We start from the raw sequence: 19,077 nt of genomic DNA, 5'->3' as shown, positions 1-19,077 counted from the left end.
CGAGCAGCCAGGGGAAAAGTCTACAAATTGCTTGAGCGAAAGCTCGCGGATATTTCAGCCACCTTAAGGCCCAAATAAACTTTGCTTGTCTGGAATTTCGTGGGCAATTAATGGGCCACCCTCCAACCCTATTGTCATAAAACCCATCAGAACCGTGCAATCACAGCAGAAACCTATTCCCATCCTCCATGTCATCAACTCAAAAACCCTAAAACTCCTCCCCTTATATTCCTGCGTTTTTTGTCTGCCCACACTCCCCCATTTCACTTTGTGAGTTTTTAAGCGCTTGGCTGCAACCAAACCCCGAGAAGAAAACCCTAGCCAACCAACCATGGCGGCGCCAACAGAGTCTGTGCAGTGCTTTGGAAGGAAGAAAACAGCAGTCGCAGTCACCCATTGCAAGCGTGGTCGCGGCCTGATCAAGATCAACGGCTGCCCAATTGAGCTTGTTGAGCCTGAAATCCTCCGATTCAAGGCCTATGAACCAATCCTTCTCTTAGGACGACAACGTTTTGCTGGAGTGGACATGAGGATCCGTGTCAAGGGTGGAGGACACACGTCTCAGATCTATGCGATCAGGCAGAGCATAGCGAAGGCACTTGTGGCGTTTTACCAGAAGTATGTGGATGAGCAGAGCAAGAAGGAGATAAAGGACATTTTGGTGAGGTATGATAGAACTTTGCTGGTTGCTGATCCAAGAAGGTGCGAGACTAAGAAGTTTGGTGGACGTGGCGCCAGAGCTAGATTCCAGAAATCTTACCGTTGAACAAACCTTTTTTTTTTTGGTGGACTAATCGTTTTCTTTCGGTTATGTTATGCTTATGTATTTTGTTTCAAGTTTGTTGGGTTTTAGGGAAGGGTTACTATGATTACTGGTATTACTGCTATGAATTTTCACAAGTTTTGTCGTGGATTTTGATGTCATATGAATTTCCTTTTCGTGGAATTGCAATTGTTGTTTTTTAACCTGGTTTTGCTTGTAATTGACTGTATGTGTGCTTTAGTTGCGATTTGCATTTTGAATTGTGCTTGTTATTGAATTGAAGTTGAGTTTAGGTACCTTGAAACTAAAACTATATATGTTTTATACAGGAACTTATACCATGTTGGGCTGCCCATAAAAGGACAATGGATGCTTGCATTAATATGGTCCTAGTTCTTTAGGGCAAATGGTGCCTTTTTTAAATGAACTTTTATTGACATGGATGTTTTTAGTTATAGCTGATTTACAATGGTGACTGATAGAGGGTATGCCCTCAGTGGTGGTAGTGCGTTAAACATGTGGGCGAGGACAAATCTGCCTGGGGAATGTGGGTTTAGGGTGCATGCTTAGCATAGGTGAGGGACTTGATGTTTGATGTCTATAGAGTAATTACTTGGATAATCTATTGCGTTGATGTTGATTATTGCTTGTGAAGACTCAGTTTTATTGTCCAGTTAATGCTGGATTTCTGTTATATGGAGGTATCAATGCCTATTCATACGTGGATCATTCTTGCGTTAGGTAATCCTTTCTGCCTTTTTTCCCGTGCTTTAATTAGCTTTAGTTATGTGAAGTGAAGGAGCCATACAGGCGGACTGATAGTGGCTGGGGATCAGTCACCAAATATCACACTTCAGTGTGAATCCAGTTTGAGAAATGAAAGAAAAAAGAAACTGCTGGTGGGATGTTCCAATCCAATCTGCCATCTGGTGGGATTGTAAATGGTTAGGTCATCAGAAGTCTTCATTCTTGCACTTCAGAGCTTTCTTTTGCCTAGAGGTTTGACATTCCATTTCTTTCAATCCCGATATTTTCTGAGAAAATGAGCCTCTGTTCATCCTTTGCTGTCTCGTTAGTTATTGCAACGATGTTGTTTTATTACACTCCCTGGTATTAATGAATGGTATTGCTCTGGCAACTGGAGCTATCTTTGAATTGTATTGAGCAGATTGGGGGATTCTTTTGTGTGGTGGGAATGTTCAGTGCCTCACTGTTTAGTTTTGTCACTTGGAACGGGGAGCATGTGACTTTATCATGGGTCCACTAGCTGAGAACTGCTTCATATGATTGTTGTGGCCTAGCTTTCCTGCATGGTATTAATGTCATCAAGACTAAATCGTCATGAATAGGAGTTTGCAGGATAATATTTGCTATTCAAAATGTCATCTTCAAACCTCTAGTAACTTGAGCAAGAACTTTTTGTTTGAGTTTGTAAGAACGTGAGTGTGATTATTTATTAAAATATTTTTTATTAGAAAATATATTGAAATGATTTTTTTTTAATTTTAAAAAAATTATTTTTGATGTTGTTACATTAAAATAATTTAAAAATAATAATAAAATATTATTTTTTTAAAAAAAATTAAAACATATAGGATTATACTGTTGTCCTTTTCAGGACCAAGCTTTTTAGTTTTGCAGCCTCGGTTGACCTTATCAAACAAGACTATCAGCACTTTCGTGGATAATTAACAATATAAAATATTTATTTTCGTACTGGAAGGAACGTTGATCCTTCCAACTGCGTGACAACACGAGTAGGCAAATTAGTAGCTCCTTGTTTGTTTGGAATGCTTGTGATCTTCATAATGTGCAGATGCTAGAAATAAGTAGAGCAATGTCGAGAGTTATAACGCCAGTCAAGCTTGGTGAAACTCGCTGCTCCAAGCCCCCATTCGATCGACAATGAGCATGCACTTCATGTGATTGACTTACAATAGGCTGATTGCTCTTAGCTTTCACGGTTCTGTTGAGCCATCTTTTACAGAGACGAGTTGGATGTAGAAAAGCTCTGGTTAACTCTGGTCGTGGAGCCATTGAGGGAGATTGCCTGTTTGGTTACTTTGGTTGTGGAGCCATCGAGGGAGATTGCCTGTTTGGTGGTTCCCCTTGATTGGTGAGAGAATAAATGGTTAGATTTCATAAATCAGGTGTCTTGATCAGGTTAATCAAGTGTGGAAAAGGCCAACCGGCATCTATGATCATGACATTCGGATTAGATTTAGATTCATCTATGGCTTTTGCTATGAGCTACAGCCTACATGCTGCGTTGGAACCGGGCTCCTATAATTTTTTGATTTGTATTAATCATCAGATCTAAGCAGAGACCACTGCTGACTTGAATTTCGTTGTGGAGTTGTGTAGATTGTAGAATAAACGTGCAACCTTGTTCATCACGGTGCTCTGGTTAGCCTTACCAGGATAGAAGGCCTTTCTGACAGCAAACCAGGTATTTCTATAACACGGGAGCATTTTTTTACAGTATCATACCATTGCTTGTGAGAGGAAAAAAGAAAAAGAAAAAAGAGGGAGTCGTTCGTCTCCTTTCAATTGCCGTCCTAGACCAGATGTGAGATTTCAATGGGCCTGCTGCTTAATAACAAATATTGAGCCTTTCACTCACAGGCAAACTTCCCTCCTGGTCACTCAAAGAATAAATGTAAGATTAAATATGAAGAAAAGTGTCAAAAGAAATTGCAGTTGCTACCATCTGATTTCGATTATCCAAGCACGAATGGGTATTACAACAAACCTATTTCAGAGGTCTTACAAGTCGGTTTTTGAATTTAACAGAACAAACATACTTCAAAAAAGCAAAAGGGTGGCAAGCATCACAAGCCCACGATCCTAGAATGTAAGTAAAAATAAAATAATGGAATCCAAATCAATCTGTCAGCCCAAATCTAACTCAAAGTCAGGCCTAAGCAAAAATATAATTCTGAAAAAACCTAGGCATTCGTTTTTGTATTTTGCTATGTTAATACGCTGTAGCAATTTCTGGACCCGAAAGGTTAGGTTCATTGTAAGTTCGCGGGATAGGAAATTGAGTTTAAGTGAATAATGTAGCAAGAAAAGGGATAATATCATCTCTTCATGAATAAATAATGAAAATGTAAGTTATGAAGCTGTCTGGTATTTCTGTTGTGTAAAAGGAAAGGTTTTTTTTTTTTTTTGCAGATAAAATGGAATTCTGGAGGAAGGAATTCAATGCAATTATTTCTGTTGATCTAATATATTAATGTTACAGGAAGGAACTGTTTGACCTTGATTGCATTACAATTTCTGTAGTTGGCGTTTGGAGATGATTTATGTGTCACAGGACTCTCATTATGTTTATGATCTAATGAATTTTTGGTCCTTTTTTTCAGATCAAATTAGCCTTAGCATTTTGATAGATTTTAGATGCTTACCACTTTTTTTTTAGACTCTTGTTTAGAATGAAATAAAACTTTCGGATATACTTTCTTTATACAATGTCTGGTTCCATAGTCAATATTATCTGGGATGTGTTCTTTCTTATTACCTCTATATTGGATGGTTGGGTATTTTCTAAACTTAGTTTTATGAATACGCTCTTGTTCATTGTTGAGAATATTTCAACCCATTTTTATTTTCCTTTCTTTTCCAGTTTGATTGTTGGAAAAGGTGGAAAAGTTTGTCATTAAAAGCTGATGCTGCAGTCTTCATCTGCAGGTTTGTCTGCAATGGATGCCACAGAATTGAATTCACAATGCCGACTGTTTTCAATAAAACTGTGGCCCCCCAATCAAAACACAAGGCAAATGCTTGTTGTACGCGTTACCGACAATCTAACTACCAAATCAATTTTCACCCAGAAGTATGGCAGTCTCAGCAAAGAGGAGGCCGAGGAGAATGCAAAACGAATTGAAGATGTTGCTTTTGCTACTGCAAATGAGCACTATGAAAAGGAGCCAGACGGTGATGGAAGTTCTGCAGTACAGCTTTATGCCAAGTAATGCAGCAAGCTAATTTTGGAAGTTCTCAAAGAGGCCATGCAATTAGGAATGAAAAAGAAGTTTTGGCATCTGATATAGTTAGTGCACCCCGTGACACTGTTTTTGATATATCTAAAGGTGCGTGATCCTTTATTGAGGCGAAGGAGGCTGAGGAAATACTTAAGCCATTAAAGGATCCCGGAAATTGTTACACTACAATATGCTTTAGCACTAGAAGCTGTGGTCTGGAAGGAGCCCGTGTTGCTGAACTCATTCTAGCCTCCATCAAGGATCAGTTGAAGGAAGATGATTTGTCAGATTTTATTGCTGGAAGACCAGAGGCAGAAGCACTCGAAGTTATGAATATATTCTTCACTGCCCTGGAAGGTAGCATTCCCAAGTCTTTGATTCTTTCGAATAATGCCTTGGGTGAGAAGGGTGTTAGGGTATTTGGGGCAGTCCTCATATCTCAGAGTTGCTTAGAGGAGCTATACTTAATGAATGATGGCATCTCAGAGGAAGCAGCGGAAGCAGTTTGTGAATTAATCCCTTCCACTGAGAAGCTTAGGGCTCTTCAATTTCATAACAATATGACTGGAGACAAAGGAGCACTTGCCATCTCTAGGGGTGTGAAATGTTCTCCCTTACTGGAAGATTTTCGATGTTCCTCTACAAGGGTAGTCTGTGAAGGAGGAATTGCCTAGTCAAAAGCACTCGAGACTTGCACCCATTTGAAGAAGCTTGATTTGCGAGACAACATGTTTGGGAAAGAAGCAGGAGTTGCTCTGAGTAAAGCTCTTTCCAAATATGCTGGTTTGACAGAAGTTTATCTGAGCTATCTTAATTTGGAAGATGAAGGTGCCATGTCCATAGCTAGTGCTTTCAAGGAATCGGCTCCTTCTCTGGAAGTCCTGGATATGACTGGAAATGACACATAACAGCTGAAGCTTCTCCTATTGTAGCTGCTTGTATATTCGAGATGCAGCATCTTACGAAGTTGAACTTGGCTGAAAATGAACTAAAGGATGAAGGTACTATCCAGATAAGTAAGGTCTTTGAAGAAAGCCATCTCCAGATGTAGGAAGTTGAGATGAGCAACAATTCTTCAGGAAGATCTGGGGCTCGAGTCTTGGCAAAGGTAGCGGGCAGAAGCCTGAGTTTAGATATTTGAATATCAATGGTAAGTTTATCTTTGATGAAGGCATTGATGAGGTAAATGAATTGTTTGAGAAATTCCCTGATAGGCTTGGATCCTTCGATGAGAATGATCCTGAAGGAGGTGGCGACGAAGAGGAGTCTGGAGAGGGTGAAGATGATGAGCTTGAGTTGGAACGGAGCCGGAGAATTTCAACTTTATGTTTTATTCTAGAAAAATAAATTTTTAAAAATAAATTTTTAATTTTTTTATATTTATTTATCATTAAAAAAATTGATCAATAAAAAATACTTTCCAATTAATAAAAAATACTTTCTGATGAACGGAAAATATTTTTTTGTTAATAAAAAATACTTTTCAGTTAAAGAAAAATTTAGCTTGATTTTCAAGAAAGTGTGTTTTTTTTTTTTGCTGTATTTGTTTTCCAAAAAATAGTTTCCGGAAAATCAATTTCCAAACTTTGTTGTGTTTGTTTGCTATTAGGAAAGTTGATCAATGAAAAACACTTTCCAGCTAAAAAAAAATTTGGTTTGGTTTTCAGGAAAGTGTTTTCTTGAAAAATTTAGGCAGAAAACACTTTCCGGAAATTCTGAAAAATTTAGAAATGTTATTTTTTGCTGATTATATCAAATTTGATCCTCAAAATTTTAATTGCTATATATATATATATATATTATTTTGAATATTTATTTTTCAATTTCATTTTTTAAAATTTAATTTTTATATAAGTTTGATCCTTATTTTCATAATTATTATTTGCTTCTCTCCTATTATTTTTTTTATTGAAATTTTTTATATCAAATTTGATCCTTATTATTTTGATTGTTACTTATTTTATTTGAAATACTTTATGAAATGTTAATTATTATTATTTTAATTTCTTCATCTTTTTTTTTAGATTTGATCTTTATTATTTTGATTATTATTTATTTTATTTGAGTTAATTTATAAAATTATATTTTTTTAATTTTATTCTTATTTAATTTTTTAATTTGTAAAATTTGTTCCTCGTTATTTTAATAAACTTGAGAAAAATAAAACATTAATAAATTATTTTTCAGTTTATTTTCCATAAGTTTTCCAATTTATTTTTTATAATACTACTAAACATCAAAAAATTATTTATTTTTAAAAAAAATTATTTTTTTTAAAAAATAATTTTCCTATAAAAAAACAAACCGAAGTTAACAGAGATGAATAAAACTCCGTTTTATTGGAGTATTTATCTTTTTAGCAGATTCCATAGCACTAGTAGTAGTCTTTGGCACATATTGATGTAGGAGACAGTGACAGCGTTTTGGATTGACTGTTCTTTTAAATTCCTAGCAAGCATAACCATCAAAGTGGCTGGGCTGGGCAGGGCTGGGCTTCGAATTAAAGCATAATTGATGCCCGTAGCTTAGGTTTAGTGAGATCTACCCAGTTTTCTGTATCATCGTATCGTCACATTTTGCATTTCAGGGGCGTCCGGAGCTTAGTTGATTAAAATGTGACGGCACTGTGTTTTTGGGATAATGAAATATTTTTTGTTTTAAAATATATTAAAATAAAATTTTATTATTATTTTTTAAAATTTATTTTTGACTCATTCAAATCAAAACAATTTAAAAATACAAAAAAATATTGATTTAAAATAAAAAAAGCAAAACAGTAGTTCAATTGTTGTCCCGAACATGTTATTAGAGAAGCATAGACTTCTCAATTGCTTTTCCAAGGTGCTATCCTCTATTGGGTTTTTTTTTTTTTGGGATGTCAAGGTTTCATACCGTTAAAGAGGATACTTGGATTTTTTCTCCAAGTAATCAGGAGTCACAAACTATTTTTAACTTAGTTTATTTTTATTATATAATTGTCTTACTAGACTACTATGTTTAGAAGGATTATTTATCAAAAAAGTTTATTACCGGTTCAAACCTTATGCATCATCTTCTCTAGTTTTCAGAACACATTTCGAGATATTCATTTATTCTATAGCTTGTTTTTTTGGATCGTTTATATATTATAGACAGACTTTATATTTATCATATCATTACATTCTCAGCATGTGTATTTTATAGGTTAAAAGTTGAGATACGGGATCATTTGTTCTTTTACTTTCTTGTCTCTGTTTCGATTTGGGGTATCATTACGAACATGACCCTTCTAAGTTGGTCTGTTATGATATGATGACATTTACTTTAATAAGTATCCTCGCATTTCAAGAAGAAAAAATTTATGCATATGCTTTTTTAGTCATTTTTATAGCCATAATTTACTTTATTTAGTATAAAAATAATAGAATTTTTTTATCAATTTTATCAACCTTACCAGGATGTTAGTAAGGATATTTTTGAGGTTGTCCAGTCTTGTTTAGCGGAGTTAGAATCAAAGGTTTTAAATTCCTCTTGATCCCAAGTCTATTTGGTGTTTTCCAAAGTGATGAAATTTTTTGCTTTTGCTTATTGTGGCTACTTACTTGGTTGATCAATTTTGAATTTTCCAGAAAATAATCGATAGACTATTAGGTTTCTAGTTTTCTATTTGAATAACTAGTTGGGATTTTTCAGAAACTCATTGACTAGCATCTTGTTGTTGCTTTGGCTTACTGTTTTTCAGGCTTTTAAGCTTTCTTTAACTTTTGTTTTGTTTTTTGTTGCCTGTTGTCATTTAAACCTGGGTAGCAAATCTTTATACTTCCTGTGGCATGCTTCTAATATTTTAAACAGTTTTTTTTTTAATGTAATTACCCTTATATATATATATAAAAGAGCTCAGGTTTCCACTTCTGTTCTTCATAGTTGAGCTGCTGTTTTACACGAGCTATATCTATTAACAGTAGTTGAGTTGCTTAAGCGTCCTGGCACTTGCACATTACTTTTCTGACCACGTGTAGCGCAGCCTCCTAGGGGTTGATTATAAAAAAAGAACCTCAGGTATCTCGAAAGCAAACTCGTGTTTTGTTCTAATATTGTTCTAATTTTTAGGGTATTTAAAAATAAAATAAAAATTATTTTTTATTTAAAAAATAAATTAAAATAATATTTTTTTATTTTTTATTTTCTTAACATTAATACATTCAAATAATCTAAAAATACTAAAAAAAATAATTTAAAAGAAAAAATTCAAGTTCTAACCAAATTCAGGTTACAATTCCAAACAGAGATGATCTAGCAATTTTTTTTTTTCAAGTTTTCTTTGTTTTGTTAAAAAATTATAACTTTATCATTAAACAATTTTTTGTATCAATCTTATACTGGAACCTAAAAAAAATTAACGGCTTGGATCTATTTTTAAAACTTTTCATCTATATTTCCATCTCAACAACATACATATAAATACAAATGATATGGTTTTATACGAGTTTTTCTAACAGAAATCTCTAGAGTTAAAATATCATGACGATAAAACTAATATAAAAAGTAGTTTTAGGTGTAAAATTGAAACTACCCAATAGTTTGGAGGTATATTTGAGATTTAACCTAAATTTAATATCTTCCCTCACATGATGGGTGAACTCCAGAAAACCCAGGCCAAAACCTTATTTCCACATGAAAACAATCTTGAAAACCATAAATAATAAGAACAAGAGTGCATGTCATAAATCAGGGAGCATCACATTAGTGCTAATATGTTACAGGTGCCAATGAATAGGGGTGGTCATTACCCATGCAGACATCTAGATTCACCACCCGACCACCACCTTATGCATGCTGTTGAAAATAATGATGATGATGATGATGAGTGGTGCTATTCATAAATAGGGAAAATGCTGCATCGGCTGCTTACGTTTGAGCGAAGTTATAAATGCTAGAATCAACAGAGATGAAGCATCGGAGCAAGTACTGGAAGCAACTAATTTAGAGGCAACGTCAAACGACACCAGCAACAGCACCCAACCAAAGCCTGGTGCAATGGAGCAGCAACCCAAGACTTAGGGATGCTTCTGGACAATCTCATCACAAAAATGTGACGACATTTTGCTCAATTACATCAAGCCCACCCATTTCCTTTTACGTTGGAATTCTGCCCTCTAGAGTCGGATGACGAACTTGGAAAAACGTAACTGGATCTCTTCTTCTTGTAAGTATTCCATGTAAATACTTGCCTGTTCCAACCACTTCCCCCAACACCTTGTTCAGATTTTTCTAAAACCTGATAGTCTGTTTTTTCAGTGACTGCCTCGTCAGACTGGGGTCTTTTCGGGGCTGAAGCATAGGTCTCCTCGCTTGTGCCCTCACTTGCCACAGGCATGTTATCATTCCTCATTTCCAGAACCTTTTTCTCCGTTCCTGCACTATTATTGGCAGTATCATTAACTTCAGGCCTAGTATGTTCTTGTTTCTTTCCTTTACTTGACAATTTGGAGATGTCTTGTCCATTTTCAACAGCTTTCATCCACTGTAAATCACTTAACGTGTCACCATATGTCACCTCCTTTCTTCTCCGCTTTCCCAAGACACCAGTACTATTCTGCTCAAAACCTTTGGACTTTTCTTCCTTGCTATCAGGTGCTTGATATGCCCATTCAGGTACCTCATGCTCTTCCATGAGTCGAGATCTGTAATTCTCCTCTTTTCTTCTTTCCTTGTCCATCTCCTCAAAAATCCGGAACTCTTCTTGAGAACGGGCTGCAAGGCGGTTGATCTCTCTCTCACTTGGCACATCTGTTCCAAGTGAGCTAGTTCCTCTACGCATGATGTCCTGTAACATTTCTCTTCTGTCCTGAGCTGCACAAGCAAAGACATGCCACATTAATGCATTGCTTAATCCATACAAAAAAAATGAAAAAAGAATGGCAGAAATCTAGTCCAACCCTTGACGATTCCAAGTCTGAATTTATAAGAAGATTTCTGTTGAAAAGAAAAGGATGCAAGTGACCAATTCCATTGTCGTTGGAGGATAACTAAACACTGGAATTGGAAAGATGAGTAGACCAAAGGTTCCTATGATACAGTCCATCAATATCTGAAATCATGACTGTCAAACAGCTAAAGAATATAGAAACACGTCAGCCAACATACAGACTCGATGCTTTATCCTATTCAGTAGTCACAGGAGGTCCGAGAGATGTCCTGACCAGTGTGCTCATCCCTTCTCATTTGCTCTATTATCATCATCATTAGTGGTTTTCATGCATGTGTAAACATGTTTGATGCTACAATTTTTTAGATGAAATCAATGATGACAAGTCTATAAAAAATACTAAAGTATATATGATCCACAGTTGTCAGAGCAAAAAATTATGAAAATTACCCTGCAGACAGCAGCAGTAACTTCTTGCCAGTAAGTACATGCCCCAAGTTGGAGCGATAGCAAACAAAAGAATAACAAAACATTGCCTCCTTTACTATATGGATACTTTGTAGCTAAATGCATGGAATCTAGATGGATATACCTGTGGATGTAGTATTAAAAAGTCCAGCCTGGATGACCTTGGCATCAATACCCTTCTTCTGTTTTGCACGCTCCAAGATTACCTCTTCAACTGATCCAACACTAACCAAAACAAAAACCCTGACTTCCTTCTTTTGTCCAATACGATGTGCACGATCCTCTGCTTGCTGGTCCATTTGGGGGTTCCAGTCACTATCAAAAATTATTACAGTATCTGCTGTTTGTAAATTCAAACCGAGACCTCCAGCACGAGTGCTCAAAAGGAACATGAAGTAAGGAGAGTCTGGAGCATTAAATTTCTTTAGTAATGTTCCTCTTTCCTCAGTTTTAGTTGAGCCATCAAGTCTAAGATACTTGTAATCATGAAGTTGCAAATAAATTTCAAGAATGTCCATAAGACGAGTCATTTGTGAAAAAAGCAGGACTCTATGATCAGTTGCATGAAGTTTTGGGAGTAAGCGGTCAAGTAGCTCAAACTTCCCTGATGCTCTCATGATTTCATCCTTCCTCCACATATTATAGTCTCCAACAAAAAGATACGGGTGGTTGCAGCACTTCCTGAGCTGCATCGTAAGGTTCTGTAGACTCTTTGATTTTCCAGATCCTGTAAATTGATCTTTTCTCATTAAGTTTCAAGTTTTTGCACTTTTAGTGAGTATTTTCACAAGATTGATAAATAACCCTACACATTCAATCATGAGGTCATACACAAAGCAAAAACAACAATCGTTACATTTAATAGAGAGAGAAAAGAGCAAGTATAGCAGGTAGATATATATAGGAAAAAATGACACTAAAGTCCTCTATAGAAAGTGGTAGATGATTGGTGCTAACAAATGCACAAGTGGTCAAGCTATTTAAAAGAAAAATTCAGTGGTAGCTAATGAGTATTTCAAATGAGTACACTCAGAGAGATGAAAAAAAGGGAAGGGAAGCGAAGGGGTAGGAGGAGCCATAAAACAGCAGCTTTCCAAAAGCAGGAAACATATATCCCAGGAAATGCCATACAATGAAAGCAGATAATGACAAAAATTCAAAGCACCCGCAAATAAAGACTGTTAAAAAACACAGGAAAAATGAAGACATATTGGATGTAGGAGCAGAAACAACAAACCATTTTGCAGCCCAACCCTGCCCATCTCTGTAACTTGTTGGTAATATACTTTCTGCCATGCTGACAAATCACATTTTAGTATAACCTGAGATTTCCCAGGAAGATATTTCTCCACCTCATCTTTTTTCCTCCTCAAAATGAACGGCCTTATAACCTGAGAATCATGCAAATGAATCAGGGTAAAGGTTCAGGAAGATTTCAGAAAAAAATGAAATTTCAAGGACACCTACATTATGCAAACGACGAATGATCAACAGCTGTTCTTCATCAGTAAGAGAAACTTCACCCCGATCAGCAAAGGGAGCATTAAACCACTCTTCAAATTTGTCCTCAGAATTAAAAATCTGTGGGAGGAGAAAATTAAGCAAGGACCACAGTTCCTGCAAGCTGTTCTGTATTGGAGTCCCAGTCAATAGAAGTCTGCGCTTAAGCTGATAGCTGCATGCAGGTTAAAATTCACTTAGAAAAGCCTTTGAAGTGTCTTATATAACCATGTCCAAAGTACTATTTGATTCCATGAAAACCGAGGACATAACAAATCTTTACAACTTTTCAACAGTACATAGCAACCACCTCAGTACACATTGCAAAGTATCATGCTGGTGCACCAGATAATCATGATTTGATCTTATCAGGTGAAAAGGATGATAAAAGTACTGTTCTTTTGCTTTCATGAAAAAGAACTTCACTGTGTAGCAACAGAAAAAGAATAATCCAAATAAGTATCCTAATGTTGCCTGCTGACCCAAACTTCAGTGGAGACAAAAAATGCAGGAAAGAAATGAACATAAAATGAGATTCAGCTAAGAAATTAAAAGACCAAAAATAGAGTTCATGGAGACAAAAAATGAGACAGGAAAGTACACATGGAGCACAATACCCTGCAATATTCAGCTAAGTGATTAAAAGACCAAAAATAGAGTTCATGGAGACAAAAAATGAGAGAGGAAGGTACACATGTAGCACAATACCCTGCAATAGTCTTTGCCAGAGCACACTCATGATTCTTTAATCGATGCCCTTCATCAACAATCATGTATTGCCAGTGAATTTTTTTCAAAAAAGCTTTATCTCTCATGATTAGATCATAATGTGTGATCAACACCTGAAAGTTCCCCTCTCTTGATAACTGTTCCCTTATGGCCTTTCTCTCTTCAAGACGTCCATCATAAAGAAAAGCTTTAATCCTGGACAAAGAAGCAAATACATGAGCAATTTCAAATCAAATGCTACTTGAGCATGCGTACTCGCACACACAAGCACCCTGAGAAAGAAACCCTGAAATTAAATGTATTTGCATACTCATTCTCCTCAATCCATGTCGAGAATTCATTGATCCAATTTGGCAGCACAGCCTTTGGAGCAACTATCAAGTGTGGCCCACAGACACCCTTTGTCTCCTTAAGATATGCTATTAACGAAATTGTTTGTATTGTTTTCCCCAACCCCATCTCGTCAGCTAAAATTCCATTTAAATTGTTGTTGAACAAAGACAGCATCCATTGAAGTCCCTCTAACTGGTATGGTCTTAATTGTCCACCTTTAAGTATTGATGGCTGCTCAGTTACCTGCATTACAATGTAAAATTAGTTAGATTCTCTGATTAAGAGTAGTATGAACAACAAAAGTTGCATGGAATCGCAATAACCATTCTGCAACCAGAAAGATTTACATAAGTTAAACAGCACCAAGAATCACTGCTCAATATAAGCCACATTGGAGATCATGCAGAAATGGGAAAATATACTGTCTATTTGGACTTGCATTCTATTTTGGCAGTTCAAGAATCTTTCTTTCTATAAATCCCAAAAAGAGTTCAGCAAGGTTGACGCTTCACATGGTCTCATATGCTGAATCCTTGGTTAAATGATTTTGTTATTTAGAGTCTTATTCTATGGATGATGGGTGAGCAGAAACAAAATATTTCCAGTATCAAAGAAAAACAGGTGTAACTGGCAGTTTAGTTAAGATTACAATCTAATAGGAACTTTCAGTGGTATTTTTTTTTTTTTCCTTTGATTCTAAGTTGATCAGCAGCTTCATTAGAATTTTCTGATTCAGGAATCCAAATTCTAGAAAGACAAAGAGGCTAAGGATATAAGTACCAACAATAGTGGAATCCTAACACTAAGTTTATTGGGAGAAATGAAATCGCATTTTTATCTTCATCTCCTCTAATCTCCATGAAAAATAAGAGAAAAAAGAGGGGATGTGCAATATCTGATTCATTGCTTATCTTCATCTCCTCTAATCTCCATTAAAAATAAGAGAAAAAAATATTTATCCATATTAATCTGGAAAAACTTGAAAAAACCAGGAATGTCTATACTAAAAGAGCCAACAAGTGTGTAACTAGCAGGTAGGAATGACACTGACAACTTGGTCAAAATCTGCTTGTGGCAGGAACAAGACAGGACAATTTATTAGAGGTGAGAGGGTTAACTCCCTTTGTATAGTCCAAGGCATGATGGACCTCCCAAAGAACAAAAAATAAAAAAACTTTCTAAGAAAACAAGTTTCACTTGAGCAGACATTTTTTGTTTTCCAGTTTTCCAGAAAACTGGAGAGCTATAAAATCTAGTTTCAAACATAAAGGTTCACCTCTAGCCAATAAGCACATTTTGTAGCGGTTTTTATTTGTCTTTTTGGAAATTAATAACTTTCCACAGGTAAGCACAACCAAGTGTTATGGTTTGCAACTAGATGCAAACTTGCCTAATGTGATATCATTCCTCTAACTTCTCTTGTTTTCTAAGGTTTGTTGTCTCTTCCTCCTCTCTCTCTCTCCAAATTCTGATGCTAAACTTACCAAGTATTTTTCATGGCAGACGCCCTCCAAATTCCTCCTTTACTGCTCTAATCACCTCCAAACTTATCCCATCATCACTCCAACATGAAAGCCATATTATTCCGACTCTTTGTACATTAATTAAGCTCTTAAATGAAACCCCAAAACTCGCTATTTAGCTGCTTTCAAAAGAAAGCCTTCATTAATCTCTTCCAATCAACCTTTAGCCACCAGACATAATTTCAGCAACTGACAAAACAATTTCCATGTGCCACATCAAATGATAGCTCCTAAATCCCCAGTTCAACAACCACAACCTGTTACAAAATGAAGCAGGGAAAATTCCAATAACCTGCCCAACATCTGCAGCATAGGACCCGCACTATCTTCACGCCCTCAAACTAGAAAACAGTTAGCTTTTGATGCTGAAAACAGCCGATTAATGGTGCTTTCATCTATTGACCATATTATCTATACACCAAAAGAAATAACAAACTGAAGCGGTCCATGAAAAAAAACTAGCTATCCATCTCAAATAAATGTGGGAAGGGCGATACTGAAGACCATACTCACTCAAGCAAGATGAACATAATCTTTTGCATGAGACAGCCTCCAATTCCATGTGCTTGGATTCAAAAGGCAAGACTGGTGGCCAAACACAGCTTAGGGTAATTGCTATAAGGAATTGGTAAATAGACAGTTTGATACTTGAGAATTCACTTGCAAGCACCGACTAACTCTAATCTAGTCGTTCCCAGAAGTGTATGGAAATCTAAACACCATGCCAACTAGCTTACACATTGCAGGAGAAACACAAAACAAATGAAATTTAAACCATGGAAATCAAATACAAGATCTGCATAGGAAAATCCAGAGATAAAATGACACAGAGAATAAAGATTTACTATTTACCTTCTCCTGAATTGAATGAATGGCTGAGTTATACTGCCGCTGGCCTTCAAGCAAATCACCACTATCATCATTAATATCAGAATCAATGATTTCATCTTCCTCGGGACATGTATCAAGTGGACTTTCATTCCTTGAAGCATCCAACTCAGGCGAATCAGCTTCTAAGTCTTTTAAAGGTTCAATACCATCAGAATGTTTTGCATCTTTTTGGCGCTGGACTGCAGCTCCCAAGTTAACAAGTAGTTTATTTGTTTCTTCAAGAAGCATTGTAAGTCGTTCATTCTTGCTCTCCTTTACTAACCTCATATATGCTTCTTGATCATCAGCCTTCAGGGCTTGGAGCCTCAGTTTCTCTGCCCGAGTAGCCCGCTGCCTCTGCCTTCCATGCCATGCCTGTCAAAATATGATAACATTAAGTGTATTCACTAATCATATGCAATACTAAGAACAGTAGTAATCAGTCGAACTGATAAACAACCAACAGATCTCATCTTCCTGATTGCAGAAGATAAAAAATGAAAGAGTTTCATAGGCTAAAGAGTTTCGTGGACTAGTTTCTTTCTAACATTCTGTAACTAGTCACAAGACACAGATCCATCACTGAACTCAATTTAGCTGTACAGAAAAATTTCAATGGCAAACAAGACGTAATGTCATATTAATATCACCTAATAATGCTTTGAAGCTTTACATCTAAACTTTTCTTTTCCTCTTTTCCTTTTCCTATGGAAATGATATCCAATCCCCTCTCTCTCTTTAACTATGTGCTTCTTATACACTTAAACTCCATCCTTATCACTTCAGTTAATCATACAAATTCCATATAAAAAAAGGTTTTGAAATCCCTCATCCATTCAAATGTCTAAGCTACTCAGATTCATATTAGCAAACTACATGAAGTAGCAAGATTGATAGACAGTAGAAAACCTGAATCCCATCATTCCTTTGCTTCCTCCTTTTAAGAGTAGCTTGAACTTGCAATTGGAACTCTCGGACTGCATTGAGTATTTCTGCAAAAAATTTTCTTTTTCTAGTCTCCACATGGTTCCTTTCTTCTTCTTCCAACCTTGAAAGCCTCTGCAATAGAGATTTTCACAAATCATCAGAGCATACAACAGAAAACAATACATTTGACAGCAAACAAATTTTGTTTTCCTAGTTCACCAATTGAATTGTAAATCTTAATATCCAAAACTCATATATTTCATCTCAACTTACTATCTTCTTCTGTAAAGAAAATTACATTTAGAGAGAGATAAAAGATACTTTAGTTGACAGCATATTTCAACAATCAGCTGCTCAGATTGTATATAGTACCAGTAATGAAGGGTCAGAACCTAGGTCCACACCATCAGGTTGTAGATTTCAACTTGGTTAATGAGAGAGAAGTGGGGCGCACTAACAGATGTTATATGCCATCTAGAATGCACAGATTCCAAAATCCCCAGATTTGGAATATCAGAAAAGTTACACAAAAAGAAAGAAAATGAACATGAGAAGAAATAACCTCAGCATCTCGTTTCTTCCGAAATTGATCATCAGCTTCCATGGCAAAAGCATCTCCTATACCGTATAAAGGACGAGGCAATCTCATAATACCCCAGTCAAAGAGTTGCTTGTCAGGAAATGTACAATTCATACGAAGCCAGTACTCTGAACTCACTTCAGATCGAACTTTGCTCTGCAACTCTGCTAGCTGCCAGAAAAAAGGTCCTTGCCCACAAGGACAAAACAGGCGTCATCCCTCAATTTCCAAATAAAACAATGAAAAGAACCCATCTATCACCATGAATCCAAAAGCCCCTTTAGCAACATATCTAAGGAAAAAAAACTATAAGATTCTACAATGAAACCAGTCAGCCAGCATAAATCTAATTGGGCTAAATTTAGCATTCCTTCACTGATTCTAAAATCCTTTAGGATATCAAAACCAAAAGATCAGCAATGAAGCTTTTCCTAAAATCTAATGGGGGAAAGCAGATCTATTCTAGTTATAGATATTCAGTGGCTTCACCACCCAAGCAGACAAGTTTCTTGGAGAAGCATCAATCATGGTGTTAGAACAAGCAAAGTTTGCCTTACCTTCAATTTAGATTGAAGCTTTTACTTTATCAAGTATAAATACAAAAGCATGCACAAACTTCATATAGATTTTCATACCAAATTTTGACAAATCAAACTTACCTTTAGTCCATGAAGTTCAAGTAAGCACTTCATCTGCAGGTCTTCACCTCTGGTTGAAGAAAGTTCTGATCCAAAACATAAAATGCATCAATATCCTTCCCGAGGATTAATCTATAAGGACCCAATCAACAAATAGGGTAAGTACACAGTCACTATTATTAACAAATTACCAAAGTAATTACCAATGACAAAAGACATTAGGCTCAAATATCAGCAGGCATAGCAGCCAAGTTCTGTGAAAGAGGCATCTTAAACAAGCACCAACAACAATCCAAATCATGGGAACAAACAAGCGAACTAAATTAAAATTCCCACATAAAGCATTTCATGAGTGAGACAGTATAATGTGACATCCTAAGAGGTAAAGATTATGTAAAAGAGGTAGCAACCTTCAAGTTCATTTACGCGATGCAGAATACGGCTTTGATATCGATTTCCCCTCAATTCTGCAAGAGCAAAACCAGACATGCAATTTGGCCTTTGCTTTGAAAGTGCATCCTCAAATTCAGTCATCAAATCACCTCTGATGGAAATCCCAGGATTACCCTGCTGTGTTATGTTAAATCCACATTCCAAAAGCTATATCAGAAAAAACAAATTAACACATAAATTGCAGACTTCAATAGCAATATCAACTTAAAACAGCAAGAGAAATTAACAGGAAAATCTCCATTGCAAGGACATTGATGTCTTGTTTCTCAATGTAAGAGATAGGTGTAAACTCTACAATACAAAGACCATCAGCAAATAAGGAGCGGAAACAATCATTATTCAATTTGACCTGCCTTATAGGAAGGGGGGGGGGGGGGGGGGAGAAAAACCGGGAGAAAA

The 19,077-nt window shown here is 36.2% G+C and overlaps 2 protein-coding genes and 1 pseudogene across 3 annotated transcripts in view; 2 read left to right on the top strand and 1 right to left on the bottom strand.

The window, feature by feature from the left end:
- Positions 1-192: 192 nt before the first annotated feature.
- Positions 193-966, top strand: LOC105126829 (40S ribosomal protein S16). Its single transcript, XM_011027839.1, has one exon. The coding sequence runs from the start codon at positions 332-334 to the stop codon at positions 764-766; it is 435 nt and encodes a 144-aa protein (XP_011026141.1). The 5' UTR covers positions 193-331; the 3' UTR covers positions 767-966.
- A 3,501-nt stretch (positions 967-4,467) lies between these two features.
- LOC105128289 (RAN GTPase-activating protein 2-like) lies at positions 4,468-6,096 on the top strand (annotated as a pseudogene).
- A 3,307-nt stretch (positions 6,097-9,403) lies between these two features.
- Positions 9,404-19,077, bottom strand: part of LOC105126817 (probable ATP-dependent DNA helicase CHR12) — an 11,130-nt gene continuing 1,456 nt past the window's right edge. The window contains exons 2-12 of one of the 2 annotated variants that reach the window (XM_011027818.1): positions 18,636-18,795; positions 18,247-18,311; positions 17,570-17,758; positions 16,990-17,139; positions 16,063-16,455; positions 13,665-13,930; positions 13,334-13,549; positions 12,593-12,800; positions 12,363-12,516; positions 11,250-11,852; positions 9,404-10,581 (exon numbers count right to left, since the gene is read on the bottom strand). In XM_011027818.1, coding sequence (XP_011026120.1) covers positions 9,845-10,581; positions 11,250-11,852; positions 12,363-12,516; positions 12,593-12,800; positions 13,334-13,549; positions 13,665-13,930; positions 16,063-16,455; positions 16,990-17,139; positions 17,570-17,758; positions 18,247-18,311; positions 18,636-18,795 — 3,141 coding nt within the window. In that variant the 3' untranslated portion in view covers positions 9,404-9,844. The remainder of the gene's footprint in view (positions 10,582-11,249; positions 11,853-12,362; positions 12,517-12,592; positions 12,801-13,333; positions 13,550-13,664; positions 13,931-16,062; positions 16,456-16,989; positions 17,140-17,569; positions 17,759-18,246; positions 18,312-18,635; positions 18,796-19,077) is intronic. The other variant, XM_011027826.1, reaches the window with a different exon arrangement.

The sequence above is a fragment of the Populus euphratica genome, unplaced genomic scaffold (assembly GCF_000495115.2).
Source record: "Populus euphratica unplaced genomic scaffold, PopEup_1.0 scaffold1.1, whole genome shotgun sequence".
NCBI lineage: Eukaryota > Viridiplantae > Streptophyta > Magnoliopsida > Malpighiales > Salicaceae > Populus > Populus euphratica.
This window is presented reverse-complemented; position numbering and strand designations above follow the sequence as displayed.